The sequence below is a fragment of the Lampris incognitus genome, chromosome 12, assembly GCF_029633865.1.
Source record: "Lampris incognitus isolate fLamInc1 chromosome 12, fLamInc1.hap2, whole genome shotgun sequence".
In the NCBI taxonomy this organism is placed as follows: domain Eukaryota; kingdom Metazoa; phylum Chordata; class Actinopteri; order Lampriformes; family Lampridae; genus Lampris; species Lampris incognitus.
In genome coordinates, this window is record NC_079222.1 from 8,268,380 (window position 1) to 8,288,973 (window position 20,594).

At 45.1% G+C, this 20,594-nt stretch overlaps 1 protein-coding gene across 2 annotated transcripts in view; it reads left to right on the forward strand.

Annotated features, from left to right (window-relative positions):
* LOC130121873 (cingulin-like protein 1) overlaps nt 1-20,594 on the forward strand; it is a 30,765-nt gene that overhangs the window by 2,765 nt on the left and 7,406 nt on the right. For both annotated transcript variants that reach the window (XM_056290819.1, XM_056290820.1), the window contains exons 2-12: nt 12,281-12,940; nt 14,432-14,722; nt 15,296-15,391; nt 15,717-15,875; nt 17,305-17,406; nt 17,827-17,885; nt 18,064-18,211; nt 18,436-18,540; nt 18,975-19,127; nt 19,487-19,654; nt 19,992-20,165. In XM_056290819.1, the coding sequence (XP_056146794.1) occupies nt 12,281-12,940; nt 14,432-14,722; nt 15,296-15,391; nt 15,717-15,875; nt 17,305-17,406; nt 17,827-17,885; nt 18,064-18,211; nt 18,436-18,540; nt 18,975-19,127; nt 19,487-19,654; nt 19,992-20,165 (2,115 nt within the window). The remainder of the gene's footprint in view (nt 1-12,280; nt 12,941-14,431; nt 14,723-15,295; nt 15,392-15,716; nt 15,876-17,304; nt 17,407-17,826; nt 17,886-18,063; nt 18,212-18,435; nt 18,541-18,974; nt 19,128-19,486; nt 19,655-19,991; nt 20,166-20,594) is intronic.

Genomic DNA, 20,594 nt, shown 5'->3' on the forward strand with positions numbered 1-20,594 from the left:
CAGGTTAGTGTAGAGACAGGTTAGTGTGGACACAGGTTAGTGTAGAGACAGGTTAGTGTAGAGACAGGTTAGTGTGGAGACGGGTTAGTGTAGAGATAGGTTAGTGTAGAGACGGGTTAGTGTAGAGACGGGTTAGTGTAGAGACGGGTTAGTGTAGAGACAGGTTAGTGTAGAGACGGGTTAGTGTAGAGACGGGTTAGTGTAGAGACGGGTTAGTGTAGAGACGGGTTAGTGTAGAGACACGTTAGTGTAGAGACAGGTTAGTGTAGAGACAGGTTAGTGTAGAGACAGGTTAGTGTGGACACAGGTTAGTGTAGAGACAGGTTAGTGTAGAGACAGGTTAGTGTAGAGACAGGTTAGTGTGGACACAGGTTAGTGTAGAGACAGGTTAGTGTAGAGACAGGTTAGTGTAGAGACACGTTAGTGTAGAGACAGGTTAGTGTAGAGACAGGTTAGTGTAGAGACAGGTTAGTGTGGAGACAGGTTAGCGTAGAGACGGGTTAGCGTGGACACGGGTTAGCGTAGAGACGGGTTAGCGTAGAGACGGGTTAGCGTAGAGACGGGTTAGCGTAGAGACAGGTTAGCGTGGACACAGGTTAGTGTAGAGACAGGTTAGTGTAGAGACACGTAAGTGTAGAGACGGGTTAGTGTAGAGACGGGTTAGTGTAGACACGGGTTAGTGTAGAGACGGGTTAGTGTAGAGACGGGTTAGTGTAGAGACGGTTTAGTGTAGAGACGGGTTAGTGTAGAGACGGGTTAGTGTGGAGACGGGTTAGTGTGGAGACAGGTTAGTGTGGACACAGGTTAGTGTAGAGACAGGTTAGTGTAGAGACAGGTTAGGGTAGAGACAGGTTAGTGTAGAGACAGGTTAGTGTGGACACAGGTTAGTGTGGACACAGGTTAGTGTAGAGACAGGTTAGTGTAGAGACAGGTTAGTGTGGACACAGGTTAGTGTAGAGACAGGTTAGTGTGGACACAGGTTAGTGTAGAGACAGGTTAGTGTGGACACAGGTTAGTGTAGAGACAGGTTAGTGTGGACACAGGTTAGTGTAGAGACAGGTTAGTGTAGAGACAGGTTAGTGTAGAGACAGGTTAGTGTGGACACAGGTTAGTGTAGAGACAGGTTAGTGTGGACACAGGTTAGTGTAGAGACAGGTTAGTGTAGAGACAGGTTAGTGTAGAGACAGGTTAGTGTAGAGACAGGTTAGTGTGGACACAGGTTAGTGTAGAGACAGGTTAGTGTGGACACAGGTTAGTGTAGAGACAGGTTAGTGTGGACACAGGTTAGTGTAGAGACAGGTTAGTGTAGAGACAGGTTAGTGTGGACACAGGTTAGTGTAGAGACAGGTTAGTGTGGACACAGGTTAGTGTAGAGACAGGTTAGTGTGGACACAGGTTAGTGTAGAGACAGGTTAGTGTGGACACAGGTTAGTGTAGAGACAGGTTAGTGTAGAGACAGGTTAGTGTGGACACAGGTTAGTGTAGAGACAGGTTAGTGTAGAGACAGGTTAGTGTGGAGACGGGTTAGTGTAGAGATAGGTTAGTGTAGAGACGGGTTAGTGTAGAGACGGGTTAGTGTAGAGACGGGTTAGTGTAGAGACAGGTTAGTGTAGAGACAGGTTAGTGTAGAGACGGGTTAGTGTAGAGACGGGTTAGTGTAGAGACGGGTTAGTGTAGAGACGGGTTAGTGTAGAGACACGTTAGTGTAGAGACAGGTTAGTGTAGAGACAGGTTAGTGTAGAGACAGGTTAGTGTGGACACAGGTTAGTGTAGAGACAGGTTAGTGTAGAGACAGGTTAGTGTAGAGACAGGTTAGTGTGGACACAGGTTAGTGTAGAGACAGGTTAGTGTAGAGACAGGTTAGTGTAGAGACACGTTAGTGTAGAGACAGGTTAGTGTAGAGACAGGTTAGTGTAGAGACAGGTTAGTGTGGAGACAGGTTAGCGTAGAGACGGGTTAGCGTGGACACGGGTTAGCGTAGAGACGGGTTAGCGTAGAGACGGGTTAGCGTAGAGACGGGTTAGCGTAGAGACAGGTTAGCGTGGACACAGGTTAGTGTAGAGACAGGTTAGTGTAGAGACACGTAAGTGTAGAGACGGGTTAGTGTAGAGACGGGTTAGTGTAGACACGGGTTAGTGTAGAGACGGGTTAGTGTAGAGACGGGTTAGTGTAGAGACGGTTTAGTGTAGAGACGGGTTAGTGTAGAGACGGGTTAGTGTGGAGACGGGTTAGTGTGGAGACAGGTTAGTGTGGACACAGGTTAGTGTAGAGACAGGTTAGTGTAGAGACAGGTTAGGGTAGAGACAGGTTAGTGTAGAGACAGGTTAGTGTGGACACAGGTTAGTGTAGAGACAGGTTAGTGTAGAGACAGGTTAGTGTGGACACACGCTAGTGTAGAGACGGGTTAGTGTAGAGACGGGTTAGTGTGGACACACGCTAGTGTAGAGACGGGTTAGTGTGGAGACAGGTTAGTGTGGACACAGGTTAGTGTAGAGACAGGTTAGTGTAGAGACGGGTTAGTGTGGACACACGCTAGTGTAGAGACGGGTTAGTGTGGAGACAGGTTAGTGTGGAGACGGGTTAGTGTGGAGACAGGTTAGTGTAGAGACAGGTTAGTGTAGAGACAGGTTAGTGTGGAGACAGGTTAGTGTGGAGACAGGTTAGTGTGGACACAGGTTAGTGTAGAGACAGGTTAGTGTAGAGACAGGTTAGTGTAGAGACGGGTTAGTGTAGAGACAGGTTAGTGTAGAGACAGGTTAGTGTAGAGACAGGTTAGTGTAGAGACAGGTTAGTGTGGACACAGGTTAGTGTAGAGACGGGTTAGTGTAGAGACAGGTTAGTGTGGACACGGGTTAGTGTAGAGACGGGTTAGTGTAGAGACGGGTTAGTGTGGAGACAGGTTAGTGTGGAGACGGGTTAGTGTGGAGACAGGTTAGTGTGGACACAGGTTAGTGTAGAGACAGGTTAGTGTAGAGACAGGTTAGTGTGGAGACAGGTTAGTGTGGACACAGGTTAGTGTAGAGACAGGTTAGTGTAGAGACAGGTTAGTGTAGAGACAGGTTAGTGTGGAGACAGGTTAGTGTGGACACAGGTTAGTGTAGAGACGGGTTACGACAGCTGCTGCAGACTGTGGGGGAATCACCATATTTTGTCTTGTGTATGGAAATTCTGTGTTGAACCTCGGGTCGAGCTACTCAGTGTGTGGTCATACCATCAGGTCATACCATCAGGTCATACCATCAGGTCATACTATTGCAGGTAATACCATCAGGTCATACTATTGCAGGTAATACCATCAGGTCATACTATTGCAGGTAATACCATCAGGTCATACCATCAGGTCATACTATTGCAGGTAATACCATCAGGTCATACTATTGCAGGTAATACCATCAGGTAATACCATCAGGTCATACTATTGCAGGTAATACCATCAGGTAATACCATCAGGTCATACCATCAGGTCATACTATTGCAGGTAATACCATCAGGTCATACCATCAGGTCATACTATTGCAGGTAATACCTTCAGGTCATACCATCGAGTCATACCTTCAGGTCATACCATCAGGTCATACCATCAGGTCATACCATCAGGTCATACTATTGCAGGTAATACCATCAGGTCATACCATCAGGTCATACTATTGCAGGTAATACCTTCAGGTCATACCATCGAGTCATACCTTCAGGTCATACCATCAGGTCATACCTTCAGGTCATACCTTCAGGTCATACCATCAGCTCTTACCATCAGGTCATACCATCAGCTCTTACCATCAGGTCATACTATTGCAGGTAATACCTTCAGGTCATACCATCGAGTCATACCTTCAGGTCATACCATCAGCTCATACCATCAGGTCATACCTTCAGGTCATACCATTTCAGGTAATACCATCAGCTCATACCTTCAGATCATACCATCAGCTCATACCATCAGGTCATACCATTTCAGGTAATACCTTCAGGTCATACCATTTCAGGTAATACCTTCAGGTCATACCATCGAGTCATACCATCAGGTCATACCATTGCAGGCCTAGTGGGCCATGGATAAGAGCTCTGGCTAAAATAACGGTAGTAAAAAGTGCAGGGAATGTTATCTGGTGTTTGGACACATGTGTGTCACATGGTATGTCCGGTTATAAAGATGCAATTACTTTCAGAAACTTTGTCAATACATTGTTTATCAGTATGCCAGGGAGACAGGTAGCGATATGGAAGATGAGAGACAGACAGACAGACAGACAGGCAGGCAGAGATACAGACAGACAGACAGACAGACAGACAGACAGACAGACAGACAGACAGGCAGAGATACAGACAGACAGACAGACTGACAGACAGACAGACCAACAGACAGACAGAGATACAGACAGACCAACAGACAGGCAGAGATACAGACAGACAGACCAACAGACAGGCAGAGATACAGACAGACAGACCAACAGACAGGCAGAGATACAGACAGACAGACAGACTGACAGACAGACAGACCAACAGACAGACAGAGATACAGACAGACAGACCAACAGACAGGCAGAGATACAGACAGACAGACGGACTGAAAGAGAAGAAGGGAGGTAGAGAGAAAGAGAAGAGAAATTCATATCCACAGCATCATTGACTCATGGTGAGTGCCCTGCGGGACGCCTTATATGGTTTGTGGGTCTCTGTGTGCCGTGTGGTTAGTCTGTTAGAAAGTGAGACAGGCCGTGTATAATCACACACACTCTTAAGTAATACTCACACACATAGTAAACACATTGGAGGACATTGTGTCGTTGTCGTTACATCGTTCCATCCAGAGATCCACCGTAGAGTCATGCTGCCGCAGCATTCCTTCTATGGATAATCAAACCCCGGATGGGATATTTCACATTAGAAAAAGTGTGGGGTTTTGTTTGTTCGTTCGTTATTAATACGAATACAAGCTATGTAGAAAAGGGCGTCTGGGTAGCGTAGGGTTGTATTCCATTGCCTACCAACGCGGGGATCGCCGGTTCGAATCCCCATGTAACCTCCGGCATAGTCGGTCGTCCCTACATACACAATTGACCGTGTCTGCGGGTGGGAAGCCGGATGTGGGTATGTGTTCTGGTTGCCGCACTAGCGCCTCCTCTGGTCCATCGGGGCGCCTGTTCGCAGGGGTGACGGGGAACTGGGGGGAATAACGTGACCCTCCCACGCGCTACATCCCCCTGGTGAAACTCCTCACTGTCAGGTGAAAAGAAGCGGCTGGTGACTCCACATGTATGGGAGGAGGCATGTGGTCTGCAGTGGTCTGCAGCCCTCCCCGGATCGGCAGAGGGGGTGGAGCAGCGACCGGGACAGCTCGGAAGAGTGGGGTAATATGCCAGGTACAATTGGGGAGAAAAGGGGGGGGGGATATCCCTCTTCATCATAATTAATGGACATAATTTTAAATCCCTTCAGATAAACCTTTCATAAATAAGTAGGTTTGTGTTTCCACACATGGGAGCTGTACTCTCATTTTGTTTTCAGCGGCTTTGTAGTGCACGAGTTTCAACATTTTTTTTTTATTCCTGTTAATTTGATAATTTCCCGGAAGGCACTATGTGGAGCAGACAGGCCTTCAGGCGGGGACAGACCGCTGGTTTGCCAACACTAGTTGACTAATCTGTTATTTACAACCACAAGGGGAACAACAGAGCGACATATTGCCAAACAGACTGCCTAGGCCGAACGCAGCCTGACCTGATGGAGGAGGTGAACATCTCCAACACAAGACTGCTCCATTTAACTGGTTGTGTTACTTTGGCGTGTTGGTGATGGCACACGTTCTCACTTGATGGCATTGACAACCTTACGTGTGTGTGTATGAGTAGGGTACTGTATTGTCTTGTCTGTCAATTTGTTTTTCTTGCCTGCATCTGTATTCAAGTTGTGTGATGTGTTTTGTTTCCAGACGTTGTTGATTCTTAAACTCTTTCACACACATGCACAAACAATTTACTTTCCACGAGGCTTAGAGAGGTCAGGGATCTCCAACTTTTATTTATGTAGCACTTCTCTAAAATAAAGTTGCAAAGTGCTTTACAAAGAAATAAAACCAGACAAGGCAAAAATAAGATGGAGACCAACTAAGTAAGGGTAAAAATAAAAACAGTATGAATAAATAAAAGCAAATACCAAACATTTGTAAAAGCTTTAACAAAAAGAAAAGTTTTAAGATGAGCTTTAAAAGAAGCTAGAGACTTGGTTTGTCTTAGTTCAACAGGAAGAGGGTTCCATAGTGTAGGGGCTCTAACAGCCAAAGCCTGATCACCCTTTGTGACAAACCGAGACCTAGGAATAACCAGCAAGGCTCCGTCTGCACATCTTGGTGGTCAAGGGGGTGTATACCAGGTCAATAAATCAGAAATGTATGTAGCAGCAAGACTGTTTAATGTCTTAAAAGTGGGCAATAAAATGTTAGAATCAATTCGAAATATAACAGGGCGCCAGTGTAGGGAGGCAAACACAGGAGTGATGTGGTCATGCCTCTTTCTCCCAGTAATGAGCCGAGCGTTTTGTATCAGCTTCAGACGGTGGAGGGAGCCCTTACTGATACCCGAGTAAAGTGCATTGCAACAGTCAAGCCGAGAATAAATAAAAGCATGTGCAACTCTTTTCAAATTGCCGATTGATAAAAAAATAACCTAATTTGGAGACTACCTTGAGCTGGAGAAAGCATGACTGAACAAAATGTTTGATTTGCTTATCAACACCTAGGTTAGCATCGACTATCACCCCAAGATTCCTAGCAGCCTGTTTAAGACTACCTGACAAACCACCAAGATTAGTATCAAAAGGGCTGATGGAATTTGGGGGACCGAACAAAATGGCCTCATGCTTATCCTCATTAAATTTAAGAAAATGTTCGGACATCCAGGATTTAATGTCAGAGACAAGTTGTGAGATTTGCTAGGGTGCTAGGATCTGTGGGTTTTAGTGGCATGTATAACTGAATGTCATCAGCATAAAAATAGTAAACCCCATGATGAATTTGAATGACCTGGCCAAGGGGCAGCATGTATATAGAAAACAGAAGGGACTAAGAACTGAACCTTGAGGTACACCACAACTCAACTGAGCCATCGAGAAAGTAGTTATCCAGGACAACAGAAAACGTTCTCTTAGAGAAGTAAGAGCATAATAAACTAAGAGCCAAGCCCTTGATGCCAACCCAAGTCTCTAAGTGATGTAAGAGAATACTGTGATTGACTATGTCAAAGGCAGCATCTAAGTCTAAAAGAATGAAAATCGAGCCCCCTCTGTCTGTAAAATTGTATTGCTTACTTTTAAGGCTTTAAATGGTCTTGCTCTTACACACATAAGACAAACCAAGTCTCAAGCTTCTTTTACATCTCAAATCTCGTCTTAAAACTTTTCTTTTTATGAAAGCTTTTACAAATGTTTGATATTGGTTTTTATTTATTTGTCTATTTACACTGTTTTTATTTTTACTCTTATGTGGTCTCCGTCTTACTTTTGCCTTGTCTGGTTTTATTTCTTTGTAAAGCACTTTGTAACATTCGAAAAGTGCTATATGAATAAAAGTATTACTATTATAAGGACAAGGGATCTAAATTAGGTTTCTCCAGCAATGGGTGAACAACGGCGTGTTTAAAACTGTCTGGAAGAGAGCCAGAGGCCAGAGAATTATTAAGAATTTGCGGAATAATGGGGCTAACAGTAGAAAATACCTCCTTGAGTAGCTTAGTGGGGATGATTTCTAAGATGCAGGAGGATGAGTTCATACGGGAGACTGTACTCTCCAACACTGAAATTGTGATTGTTTGAAACTGGGTAAAAGAGACAGAATTGGGACCTGACTTTGGCTTTGGGACCTGATATTCTTCACCTTATTTACAAAATAAGTGAGACATTTTTTGACAGCTCAACATCAGCTTCAAAAAAAGAAGTGGAGGAGCCATTAATAACAGAATCTATTATCCTAAAGACAACTTTAGGATTGTGGTCATTTCTGGAGATCAATTCAGAGAAGTAAGCTGATCTCGCATCCTTAACTGCCCTCGAGTAAATTGACATTTGGTTTTTAAGGGTATTATGCGCTAATTCAGACTTGATGACCTTCCATTGTTGTTCTGGTTTTCTACAGTCTTCTAAGGGCACGAGTGTGATCGCTCAGCCGGGGGAGGTTGTTTGATTTTGGTTTCCTACTTTTAAACGGTGGAATGTGCTCAAGGATGTATAGGCACTGGACTGAGAGGGGTTATAGAGAGATTGCATGATGATGAATTAAAAGCACCATAGAAACAGCGTTGAGAATGCAAGAACGTGCTTTAGGATAGCGACTAGGAATAGCGAGCTGTAGTGGAACTTTGAAAATGAAAGCTGTATGGTCAGTTACAAGCATATCCACCAGATTAAGACACTCGAGAGAGAAGCCAGATGAGAGTAAAAGGTCTAAAATCTGACCTTTGGAATGTGCGGCCCCTTTAACAGATTGAATGGGGTTACAAGAGCCTATAGGATCCCAAAATTGTGAACTCAGGGAATGGGAAGCACACCCATCCATCCATCCATCCATTATTCAAACTGCTTATCCTGCTCTCAGGGTCGTGGGATGCTGGCGCCTATCCCAGCAGTCACTGGGCAACACATATGAATATTAAAATCATCAAGAATAAGCACCCTCTCATATTCGGGTATGACAATAGATAGAAGGTCAGAAAACTCTGAAATTAAACTAACTGAATCGGGGGAGCGGGGGGCCTATGAATTAAGATGCAGAGTAAAGGGGGAGGGCCAGTTATGAAAAAACATTAAACCTCAAAGGAGATAAATTACCAAAAGTAACAGGATGGCACTTAAAACCTACATTATAAAAAAATCCAGCTAGTCCACCCCCTCTTCCAGGGGGCCTGGGAATATGAAAATATGCAAATTCAGGGGGCCCGGCCTCAATCAGGGGAACAGTGTCCCCTGGGGACAGCCATGTGTCAGTAATCCCCCAAAAAAAGTCCAGATTATTAGAAACAATAAAATCATTAATGATACAGGACTCATTACCGAGAGATCTTGTAGTAAAGAGGCCAAAATTCTTTGGGGTCAAAGCAGAGGTAAAACCAACGAGAGTGCAGCGAATAGGACGTACATTGCAGATATTTGCTCCAGCTATTAAGTTGTAGTTGTTTCTGCTACGTTGTGTGTATGAGAGGCTCGGTGCCCTAATAATAGTCTGTGTGGGGAGAGGGTCACTGACAGACGAGGCCAGCGGAGGGAGCCAGTGGGTGTCACAGTACCGTGGGATGCCACCACAGGCGGAAGCGGTGGTGTGGGGAGCGTGGGACGTTAACAGTCAGCACAAATAAGGGCAAAAATAATAACATTAAAAAGCATTAGCCTTGAGATAATCCCACCACGGCCTGTAAACATTTTAAAACCTTGGTGATTAGCAGCGACGTCAACCACGAGAGACCCCCCCCACCCCCACCCCCACCCCCCACCACCAACCCCCCCAACCCCTCCCAGTCACTGGCTTTCTTCCACGCCATCCTCAGCTCACCGTCCCCCTGGGGTGGGGGTGGGGGGCATGCGAGCCCCTGGATTAAGGCCACTGAGCTCGGGGCCCTCCAGGCCAAAGTTAAACCCCTGGATGCTGGCCACTTCATTTCTGTAAGTGGCATTACTCATCTTATTTGATTGTTAATTAAAGTTGGATTCATTTAAATGGATTTTTGGCAAAAATGAAAAGCTTCTTTTCTTTTTTTTTTATGCTGCTCAGCGGGCATTTTGGGTTTTGGAGTGTCACTTTGGATTTTATTGGTGTGGGATTGGAAACTCAGTGTGTGTGTGTGTGTGTGTGTGTGTGTGTGTGTGTGTGTGTGTGTGTGTGTGTGTGTGTGTGTGTGTGTGTGTGTGTGTGTGTGTGTGTGTCTGGCAATGAGTGTTCTCTGTCTATCTGTCTATCTATCTAGCTAGCTAGCTAGCTAGCTAGCTGTCTTCTCTGTCTGTCTGTCTGTCTGTCTGCCTAAATCCTTATCTGCACTGCTTTTGTGCGAGAAAGTGTTTGTTGTGTTGCTGTGCATGGGGGGGAAGGGTGATAATTTTTCAGATGAGTGAGCAGATGTTGCAGTTTCTCAAGAGGGATTTATGTCAGAAGAGGGGCACACACACACACACACACACACACACACACACACACACACACACACACACACACACACACACACACTCTGGGCTTCATATCATTATGCTTGGATTCACAGTCAACAACATCGTACACCCTATTCATATCTATAATGAGAGAGACAAAGAAAGACAGACAGGGAACCAGGAGGCTGCGAGAGAGAGAGAGAAAACGAGAAATGGATTCTATCTCAAATAAACCAGCCTTACAATTGTTAATGTCAGTGTTATAGATATTTTCTGTATTAGAAACACACATAGTGTAACGTGCATGGATAAGAAGACACGCTGGCCGCTAGCTGGCGGGTCTGACTCTTTAGTCGAGCGGTTAGCGATGTCTCCTGCGGTGCGGGCGATACGGGTTCGCGCCCCGAATTCGCTACAATATAGTTGCAGCGTCAGATCTGCTTGTATAGCACTAAATCACAGTTTAATCGAAGAAACGCGACAGATATACGGCATGCACATGTTTAGACCCTCAAACGTGGTGACCAAAAACTCCACAGAAAACCTTTATTTTTCTAAACCCGCTGAAACCAAACGACCCGGTGAATGTCGACGTGTTACTTGGAGGCGTTTAGCATCTTCCACGTCATGAGGAGTTTTCATTGGACGAACTCATTTCTAGGAGCCCACGTGTCTGTTCCGCTGCCTATCAACACGAGGATCGCCGGTTCGCATCCGGCTTGGTCGGGCGTCCCTACAGACACAATCGGCCGTGTCTGCGGGTGGGAAGCCGGATGTGGGAATGTGTCCTGGTCGCTGCACTAGCGCCTCCTCTGATCGGTCGGGGCGCCTGTTCGCGGGGAGGAATAGCGTGATCCTCCCACGTGCTACCTCCTCCTGGCGAAACTCCTCACTGTCAGGTGAAAAGCGTCGGAGCGGCATGTGGTAGTCTGCAGCCCTCCCCAGATCGGCAGAGGGGGTGGAGCAGCGGCCGGGACGGCTCGGAAGAGTGAGGTAATTGGCCGGATACAATGGGTGAGGAAAAAGGCGGGAAAAAAAAGAAACTCCCTGCAGTGAATTCGGGCCATTTCGTGCTGACACGGGAGTGTCACCACCAGACAGCGACTCCGTCACTTCCCTCCCCTGTTAATTACAACTCATAATCTGCTCTATTTAGTTATCTATTTTGGACACGTCTCTCCCTTTTCACTCCCTGTGCTCTCCAAGGACCTGTTGAGTGAACAGGACAAGGAATCCGCACACTGCTGAAAAGACTAAAACGAGACCAAAAATATTTTCAAGGCATTTCTTAAACCATGCTCGGCTCATCAAATGTGGAAAAAGCGCAAAGCACAGCAAGCAGCAGACCAGCGTTAAGATCTTAAATATTTTTACAGCATTTTGTACCTTCACAAGGTACAAGGGTTAAGGGTCTAAAAAGGGACTTGCAACAAAGGGTACTGTATTGTTCCTGTAGTTGGGTGCAGCCCCAACGACAATATTCGTACTCCAAAAGGTTGAACTCTGGTCCTTTTCTGTGAGGCAATGGGTGCAACACAGTCATGTGACCAGATGTGTAGGTCACGTGATCTCAAAACGACACTTCGTACACTATACAGCTGCTTTTCAAGAAGCTACATGAAACACCACTACGTCAGGTCATGAAGAATCTCTTCTCTTGGTCAAAAATATCCCCTCTCTGAATAATAACCCTATTTATAAAGCAGGCTATGAAGGTAGAGACAAATGCAAGTAAATCAGTAGATATACCAGGAGACACAAGTCAAGCCAAGCCAAGCCAAGTCAAGTCAAGTCAAGGTTATTTGTATAGCACAAATTCACACAGATTATAGAGCAATATTGAAGGGACAATCCTTCATTCAAGGCCTTAGGGTTGCAAAGTACTTCAGTTAAGACTTGTGCTCTCCACAACATGTTCTCCCATATCTACTGCTCATTGGGATTTTATTGTGTACTGTATGATTATGTGTGACAGATGTACGGTTCAATTTCCGTGGAGTCTCTATCAACTGGAGCTCTCTGGTCGTTTTGTCTGGTTGTGTTGAGAAGTTAAGTGTTATGAGTTTTTACAGGCCTGCTAGTTTTTTCCTACATATTGCAGACTGCAAGTAGATGGCAGGAGATGAATCACATTTGTGTTCACTTCTTTTAGCAAAACGAAACTGAAAGGAACAGACCCACAGGTGTGATGTCACACACCACTGAGCCCTCCCTCCTCCTGGCCACCAATCAGGATGAGACTGATCAAACCTGCAGAGCCAATCATACAAAACTAGCAACAGGGACGGCCCGGAGTTCGAACCTCAACCAATCTGCTAGTGTCAAAAACCTGATCACCAAGTTCTCCGGTCCAGATTGCACCCCCAGGTCTGGTTCTCCAGTAACTACTTCCCCTTTCACCTCCAGCCCGAATGACCTGGGCCACGGCGTGGGTCAGGTTGTGGAAATATCCTCGTCTATTAACTTGACAGGCCCAAACTTCAGTCCTGCGGAGATCGCACTGTCTCAAATTCGGCAGAACTCAAAGTCAAACACCAGTCCCATTCCCAGCATCAGTGTGACGCCACCATTAAGAACAACGGGAGCTACTCAACACAGGGCTGATCCAGTCCCGGGAGGCCCCAGAGGTGGTCACCAACTGGGAAGCAGCAAGAAAGACTCTCCAAATAGGGGCAGTGCAGAAGTTAGTCCTGCCCAGAAGACAGACTCTGAACTGAATCATAGGCCAGCAGATCCTGCAGGAAAACGCCCACAAATAAACAGCAGCACCGATTCTGGGAGAGAGTCGGTGGCTGACTCTGGCATGGGATCGGTAAGTGACCCGGCTTAGGCTAACGGCTAACGCTAGCAAATCGCCCGAACTGCGAACCTTTCCACTGCATGAGAGCGTTGAAACTCGCCGTAGCGCCCCCTCTGCATGATGACAGCATGTGCTCGTGGCATTTTTGAGATTTTAAAGCACACCACCCTGCATGAATGAACCGTCAGTCTGCATGAAGGCGCGCACGCATGAGCCCGTGACAAGTTCGTACGTTTTTCTTGCATCCCTCACGTTGCATGTTGTCAAGTGTAAATCACGCCCTGCCCCGAATGACAGCTTGTCGTGTTTTTGTCACGTTTTAATATGTGAACATAATAAGTTTCACATTGTAATTTCTTTTGATTGAAAAAAAAAATCGGTAACACTTTAGTATGGGGAACATAAAAAAACTTAATTACTAGTGAATTAGTAATGCTCAAGATGTCACTTTAGTATGGGGAACATATTCTAAGTAACAAAAACTTAATTACTAGTGAATTAGTAATGATCAAGATGTCACTTTAGTATGGGGAACATATTCTAAGTAACAAAAACTTAATTTACAGTAATGTAACACTATGAACACTTGTAGTTTTGTGTGTTGTTATGTAAGAACAGACCATATTCATTAAGTGTTAGGAAGGGAGAATAACTCTTCTTGTGGTACTACCACCTTATAAAGGCCATACTAAGCAAAGCATATTGAGGTGGTACTACTAATAAGCAGTAATTCTGAGGTTATAGAGGGAAAACTCATAGTTAATGGCTTACTGGTTGTATAATTAGGCCATGCAGAATAAGGCATTAATGAGTACGTAAAATGACCAATTAAGAGCCAATATGTTGCTAATTTGCATGCTAATGAGCACCTAATTAATGCGACACTTTTCTCAACAAAACTTCACAGACACGATCTGGTTTGTATTGTCAAAGTTGTCTTCTTCTGGGCATCCGGGTAGCGTAGCGGTCTATTCCGTTGCCTACCAACACGGGGATCGGCGGTTCGAATCCCTGTGTTGCCTCCGGCTTGGCCGGGTGTCCCTACAGACACAATTGGCCGTGTCTGTGGGTGGGGAGCCGGATGTGAGTATGCGTCCTGGTCGCTGCACTAGCGCCTCCTCTGGTCGGCTGGATACTGACAACAAGTGACTTTCCGACCTTTTCACACTCGTACGTCTAGGAATCAATTAAAAACATGAAATCTACCCAAATTCAGACCTTATCACTTTAAAACGGAATAATCGTGATGTTTCTGAACAAATGCTTGATCACAGACTGGGGTTGAACAGGCCAGGCTGTTCCACTTCCTGATTAAAAAGTGGCACTATAACAAAATGAACAATAAGGGGAACATTTAATAGAAAAGATAATAAAATATATCACAGTCACCTTGTGTACATGTGGGCGGCTGTGTTTATCCCTAATTGATCCTGCTGTGTGTGTGTCTGTGTGTGTGTGTGTGTGTGTTTACACCCATGCTATGTCGTTCTCTCCTCTCTCCAGGAGTCAGAGTTCGAGCCCAACAAGCAGCCAGACAGCCCCGCATCAGAGGACGAGCCCTCCGCGCCCCGGGTGGTGCTAAGCCCCAATCAGAACCCCAAATATCAGCTGTTTCTCAGCAACGACGTGAGGAACGGGTCCAGCAGCAGGGATGCAGATGGCCCGGGAGGGGGGTCGCTGGGGGAGAACGGCGTCAGGCTGGCCCGATGGGAGAGCTCGCGGCTGGGGACGAACCTCTACCGGGGCTCCCTGGAGTCACTGGCCTCACGGGACTGGGACACCATGTCGGACAGGGTGGGTGGGAGACGGAGAAGGGTGGCTGTGTGTGTGTGTGTGTGTGTGTGTGTGTGTGTGTGTGTGTGTGTGTGTGTGTGTGTGTGTGTGTGTGTGTGTGTGTGTGTGTGTGTGTGTGTGTGTCCATGTGTTATTTGAGACTAGAGATGGCGTTTATAATTTTCTGACGGTTAGCAATGCAGTTGAACGAACAATGGAAAAGTTATGCTTTGGCGCCATCTGCTGGACTATGCAAATTACAGGTCAGTTATTTGTACACAATGCAGTTCCCCAGCTGGTGCCTCGTGATTGAACTATACAGCTGCAGCAAGCTAGAAGTCCCCCATCACACACACATATATACACATGTATACACATGTATACACATCTATATATATATATATATATATATATATATATACTATGTATGCATATATATACATGTATGTATATATATATGTGTGTGTGTGTATATATATATATATATATATATATATATATATATATATATATATATATATAGTCTTATCCATCTCTGGTGTAGTCAATGATTGGTGACCTTAACGAGGTTGGACTCTTTATATTTGTCTCCAGGCTGGTGGTTTTGACAGTCCTCCCAGAGTGTTCAACAGTCCATACGCCACTGCCTCCATGGAGTACAACCCCATGTACCGCATGTCGGAGTTTAAGGTGGGCACACTGGGGGGCCAAAGAGGCCAACGGCCAACATGGGTGAAAACAAACAAACAAACAAAACTGTCTTTGTCTCGGCTTCAGCGAGACAGGCTTCAGGAAGTATTTTACATGCCACTGATGAGACCCGGTCGTTAATTTTACCCACTGAACAACAAACTACCCCTTTAACCACCCTCGGTTATAATTCCTTACAAGAGCTTCATCATTCTTCTTAAAGTTCACACCGTCAGGCCTGCGCCGTCCTCCACTGCCCTCTCTGGTCAAGGTTTTCATTGCAGGTTTCTTCTTCACATCTTCATCTTCCTCTCTGCTTGTGCAGGTTCAGGGCGGGTTGTCCCCAGCCACCTCAGAGTTGAACCTGTTCAGCTACAACAGTCGCAGCACCAGTCCGGTGCCTACACCCACCCTCACCTCTCCCCGCACCCACTTCTCCACCTACGACGCCCTGACCAGGAGGAGAGCCGAGGTCAACAACTCTGTAAGTGTAAAGGAATAGTTCAGGGGCGTCCGGGTGGCGTAGCGGTCTATTCCGTTGCCTACAAATATGGAGATCGCCGGTTCGAATCCCCGTGTTACCTCCGGCTTGGTCGGGCGTCCCTACAGACACAATTGGCCGTGTCTGTGGGTGGGGAGCCGGATGTGGGTATGTGTCTTGATCGCTGCACTAGCGCCTCCTCTGGTTGGTCGGAGGGGGGGGGCAGCGTGATCCTCCCACGCGCTATGTCCCCCTGGTGAAACTCCTGACTGTCAGGTGAAAAGAAGCGGATGGCGACTCCACGTGTATCGGAGGCGGCATGTGGTAGTCAGCAGCCCTCCCCGGATCGGCAGAGGGGGTAGTAAGTAGGTTTCATTTTCACAGTCATCCATCCTTGTCTTCATACTGGAGACACAGCGCCACCTTGTCATCTACAGTTCAGTGTGATCCACAGTCCTCATTCATTGCCAAAAAAAAAGAAGGTAAAAAAAGGAAAAAAACATTCCACAGTAACAAAGCTAACAAGCTAACTCCAAAGCTAACAAAATGCTACATCAGACCAAGCTAACTCCAAAGCTAACAAAATGCTACATCATTCCAAACTAACTCCAAAGCTAACAAAATGCTACATCAGTCCAAGCTAACTCCAAAGCTAACAAAATGCTACATCATTCCAAGCTAACTCCAAAGCTAACAAAATGCTACATCAGTCCAAGCTAACTGCAGAGCTAACACAATGCTACATCATTCCAAGCTAACTCCAAAGCTGACAAAGTGCTACAGCAGTCTCATAGCGAACTAGAGTGGTAATAATAAACAAAAAAAACTAAGCAGTTATATTGCAGCAGTCATTTCTGTTGGCAACTAGTTGTAGGATTTTTTACGGGCAGCAACACATCAGGAAATGACCATAATCAACAATTAAAAAACCCCAACTATAAATGTAGTATAATGCATGATGCTACTGCTGTACCATCATGCTAGCCTGATTTGAACCATGGACAGTGTTTTTGCACTGGAAGAGGTTGTGGATTTGTCCTCCATTAATTACATTAAACTGTTGATGACAAGATGTAGCTGTATGTCCAGTAGGAAGAAAAGGATGGATGGCAGTGACAAGAAAACCTACCTATATGTCTTACATGAGCAGGGGTATAGTAAAGAGATAGACTTCAAAAATCCAAACTTCCTTTAATGTTCTGAAAATAATGAAAGTGAATAAGATCATAATGCTATCATTGATCATAGTTATTAAAAACCAAAACACAGTAGAGGCTAGATTGTTGATGTTAATAATAATAATAATAATAATAATGATGATGATGATGATGATGATGATATTCACCATACTTGTGATATGTTAATACCCACAGGCTTTTTTATTTGTGCTTTCTCTGTCTGTGGTTATTGATCCCTATTTCTCTTGTTACAGGTGATTACCAACCACATGACACTGCGTTCGGCCAATCTGGGGGCCCCCAACAAAAGAGATTATATAGAGGAACTGACAAAACAACTGGATGCCTGTCAAAAGGTGCTGCTCAGATAGGAGTGGTACTTAGTATTAGGGTCTCTATTGTATTATGTGAAAGTTACAGTCCTGAACATTTTCATGCAAACACTACAGCAGGCTGAGTTGAGAGTTGAACATATTTGTGGTCTTTACTTCAGTTTAGAAGCCATGTGTGATCTGATCCAATTATAAAGAGCATAATAGAGAAATGGACGGACTACAAGGCACCTGTCCCGGTTTAAGGCCCAGACAAACTGGGGTTAACATCATTGTTCTTGTCCCACAAGTTAATGCTTTGACCCGTAAGGGATGATTCACAGTGACAAAACATAAACTCATAAATCTGAATCATGGTTCAAGTTTCACAAGTCATTTGTTTGTCATTTGATTTATTTATTTTTTATTGACCTTTGGCCCCTTTGCTTGTGTTTGTGTGTTCAGAGAAACCAGTTTCTGGAGGCAGAGAGTGTGGAGATGGACAAGGAGAGGAACCAAATCAGGTTGGACGTCAAGATCATTTCTTTTCATTATCCCTTCTTTAATTTTCTTTTTTCTTCTTCTTTCATTCTTTCTTTCTTGCTTGTCTTCCTTCTTAAATTGATATTTGTATCTCCGCTATACAAATCTGTTATTTTTCTTCCAAACAAAGTTGAAGGAAAAACTCTTCTGTGAAATCAGGTTAGAGATGCGTGGTCTGCTGGTGCACAATGAAGATCTGCTGAGGGCGAACACTCAGCTGAACAACGAGCTGAAGAGGATGAAGGAGAGGATGATGGAGATGGAGAGAGAGACTCAAGCCATGACAGACAACTGCAGACAAATGGAGGTATGGGTCGATGAAAGGGTGGATGATGGATTGATGGATGGATTGAGGGATGGATGGATGGATGAATGGTGGGTGGATGGATGGATGGATTACTAAGTCCTCAGATGTGGGTAGATGGACAAATGATGGATAAATGGATGATTTTATTGACACAGCCTTCCACCTGTCGATGAATTGGCTGGCCAAATGTTTTATTCGTGAATTTCATCTCGTCTTCTCCGTAGATTGAGCTGAAGGAGGCTCGGGACATGATGGTAGAGGCCAACACTCAGGAATATGCCTTCAACTTCCTGCAGCAGTCACTGAAAAACAAGATCCAAGATGCCGAGGTACACTGAGTTACATAGGATCACTTTACATAGCACACTGCAGTTAATGACTGCAAACTGATGTGATAACATTGTAATACAAGTTGGAGAGAGCGGAGGTTAGCATTTTATCATTACATAAATGATGAACGCTTCCGAATTGTAGATGGATGGATGGGTGGATGAATGGATGGCTAGCTAGCTAGCTAGCTAGATAGTGTAACCGGTTATTTTCTTGCCCGGTGCGGGATTCAATACGGGTTGTACTGCACCACAAGGTGACATCACTAACCGCTCGGCTAAAGGGTCAGACCCGTTAGCTAGGTGCTAACGTGTCTTATTAGTAGTTTACAATAGCTAGCTAGCTAGCTAGATAGATTATTGTGCTTCCTACATCATTACATGATTTCAGAGGTGGCTGTTGAGATGTGTGATCTTTGTTTTTAATGTTGCAGGAGAACTTGGAGAAGCAGTCCCAGCAAGTCCAGAGCCTGTCAGATAAGTTATGGCTGGCAGAGAGAAAGGTGGAGGAATACGAGATGGACAGCGGCACAAAAGACAAGAAGACAGCTGAACTCACCAGCACCATCCTAAGACTAGAGACCGAGGTAAATGCCGTTCATTAGTGGTCCAAGCCAAGGGGTCTAGGGCCACATGGTGCAAAGCCCCGTGGCCCTCAGTACTTGCTCAAGATAGAGGCCACGCCCATTTCCAACTATAATTTCTTTCACGCAAAACTGTGAAATATGCTAAACCTACTTTTTCGAACTCCTCCTAGGCTGTAAGTCCGATCTGCACGAAGCCATGCACCTAGAAACTGTGGTCCCTCATGATAAGAAATTGTTAAAATAATTTCATAATCCAAAAAGTGCGAACGTTATCAAGGAACAGCTATGTAATGTTGTTGTAAACTACTAATAAGACACGTTAGCCCCCTAGCTAACGGGTCTGACCCTTTGTGTTGCAGCTAGCAGCTGCAGTACTCTCCTCCACCCAGGCGGGGGCGGACCTGAGTTTGCAACAGAAGCTGCGTGAGGACGTCCAACTCAGGATGGAGGAGCTGGAGGAGATCCTGTTGGAGAAAGACCAGGAGCTACAGAGAACCCAGGAGATCATCAACAGACTGCAGGGAGAGGTGGGCAAATAACAAACACACAAACTCATTCAGACATATATGCTGGAACTATGATCTGTCTGTTTAACTGTGTCTGTCTCTTTTTGTCTGTCTCCATGTTTAATTTTCCATCCGTCTTTCTTGAACTCTCTCTAAATATTTGTCGGTGTGGGTGTTGTAAAAGTTGATAGACGGGTTGCCCCTGTGATCTCCCAGCCCATCCGCCTCCCAGTTTAACCTCTCTGTCTATCTGTGTGTGTGTGTGTGTGTGTGTGTGTGTGTGTGTGTGTGTGTGTGTGTGTGTGTGTGTGTGTGTGTGTGTGTGTGTGTGTGTGTGTGTGTGTGTGTGTCTGGCCAGGTCTCTGGAAAGTTGATTGACAAGGAGCGCACCCTGGAGGAGGAGATTCAGCTCAGAGAGAGAATGCAGCTGCAGTGGAAACAGGCGGAGAGAACCGTGGACGACCTGCAGATGGAGCTACAGAGCGCCAACCAGTCTAAAGAGGACCTGGCCAAACAAGTCAAACAGTATCAGGTAATTAATTGTTTTTTTTGTGGTATAATTTAGCCGTAATTAGTATTTCATTAACTTATCCTCTTTACCCACTAACGTTCTCCACCCACAAGGTAGCGCCCACTAGATGGCGACATAGTGCCACAGTGGCTCTTCTTCGTGTTGTTTTTTTCCCATCTTGATTGATTTTGAACCTCAGCTGCATTTGATTGATTTTGAACTTGAATGATTTTAATTGATTTTTTTTGTGTTTGATTGATTTTTTTTGTTTGTTTTGCATTTGATTGATGTTGAACCTCAGCTGCATTTGATTGATTTTGAACTTGAATGATTTTAATTGATTTTTTTTGTGTTTGATTGATTTTTTGTTGTTGTTTGTTTTGCATTTGATTGATGTTGAACCTCAGCTGGGGTTTTTGCAGTGGGGAAGGAAAACCATGCAGGAATTTG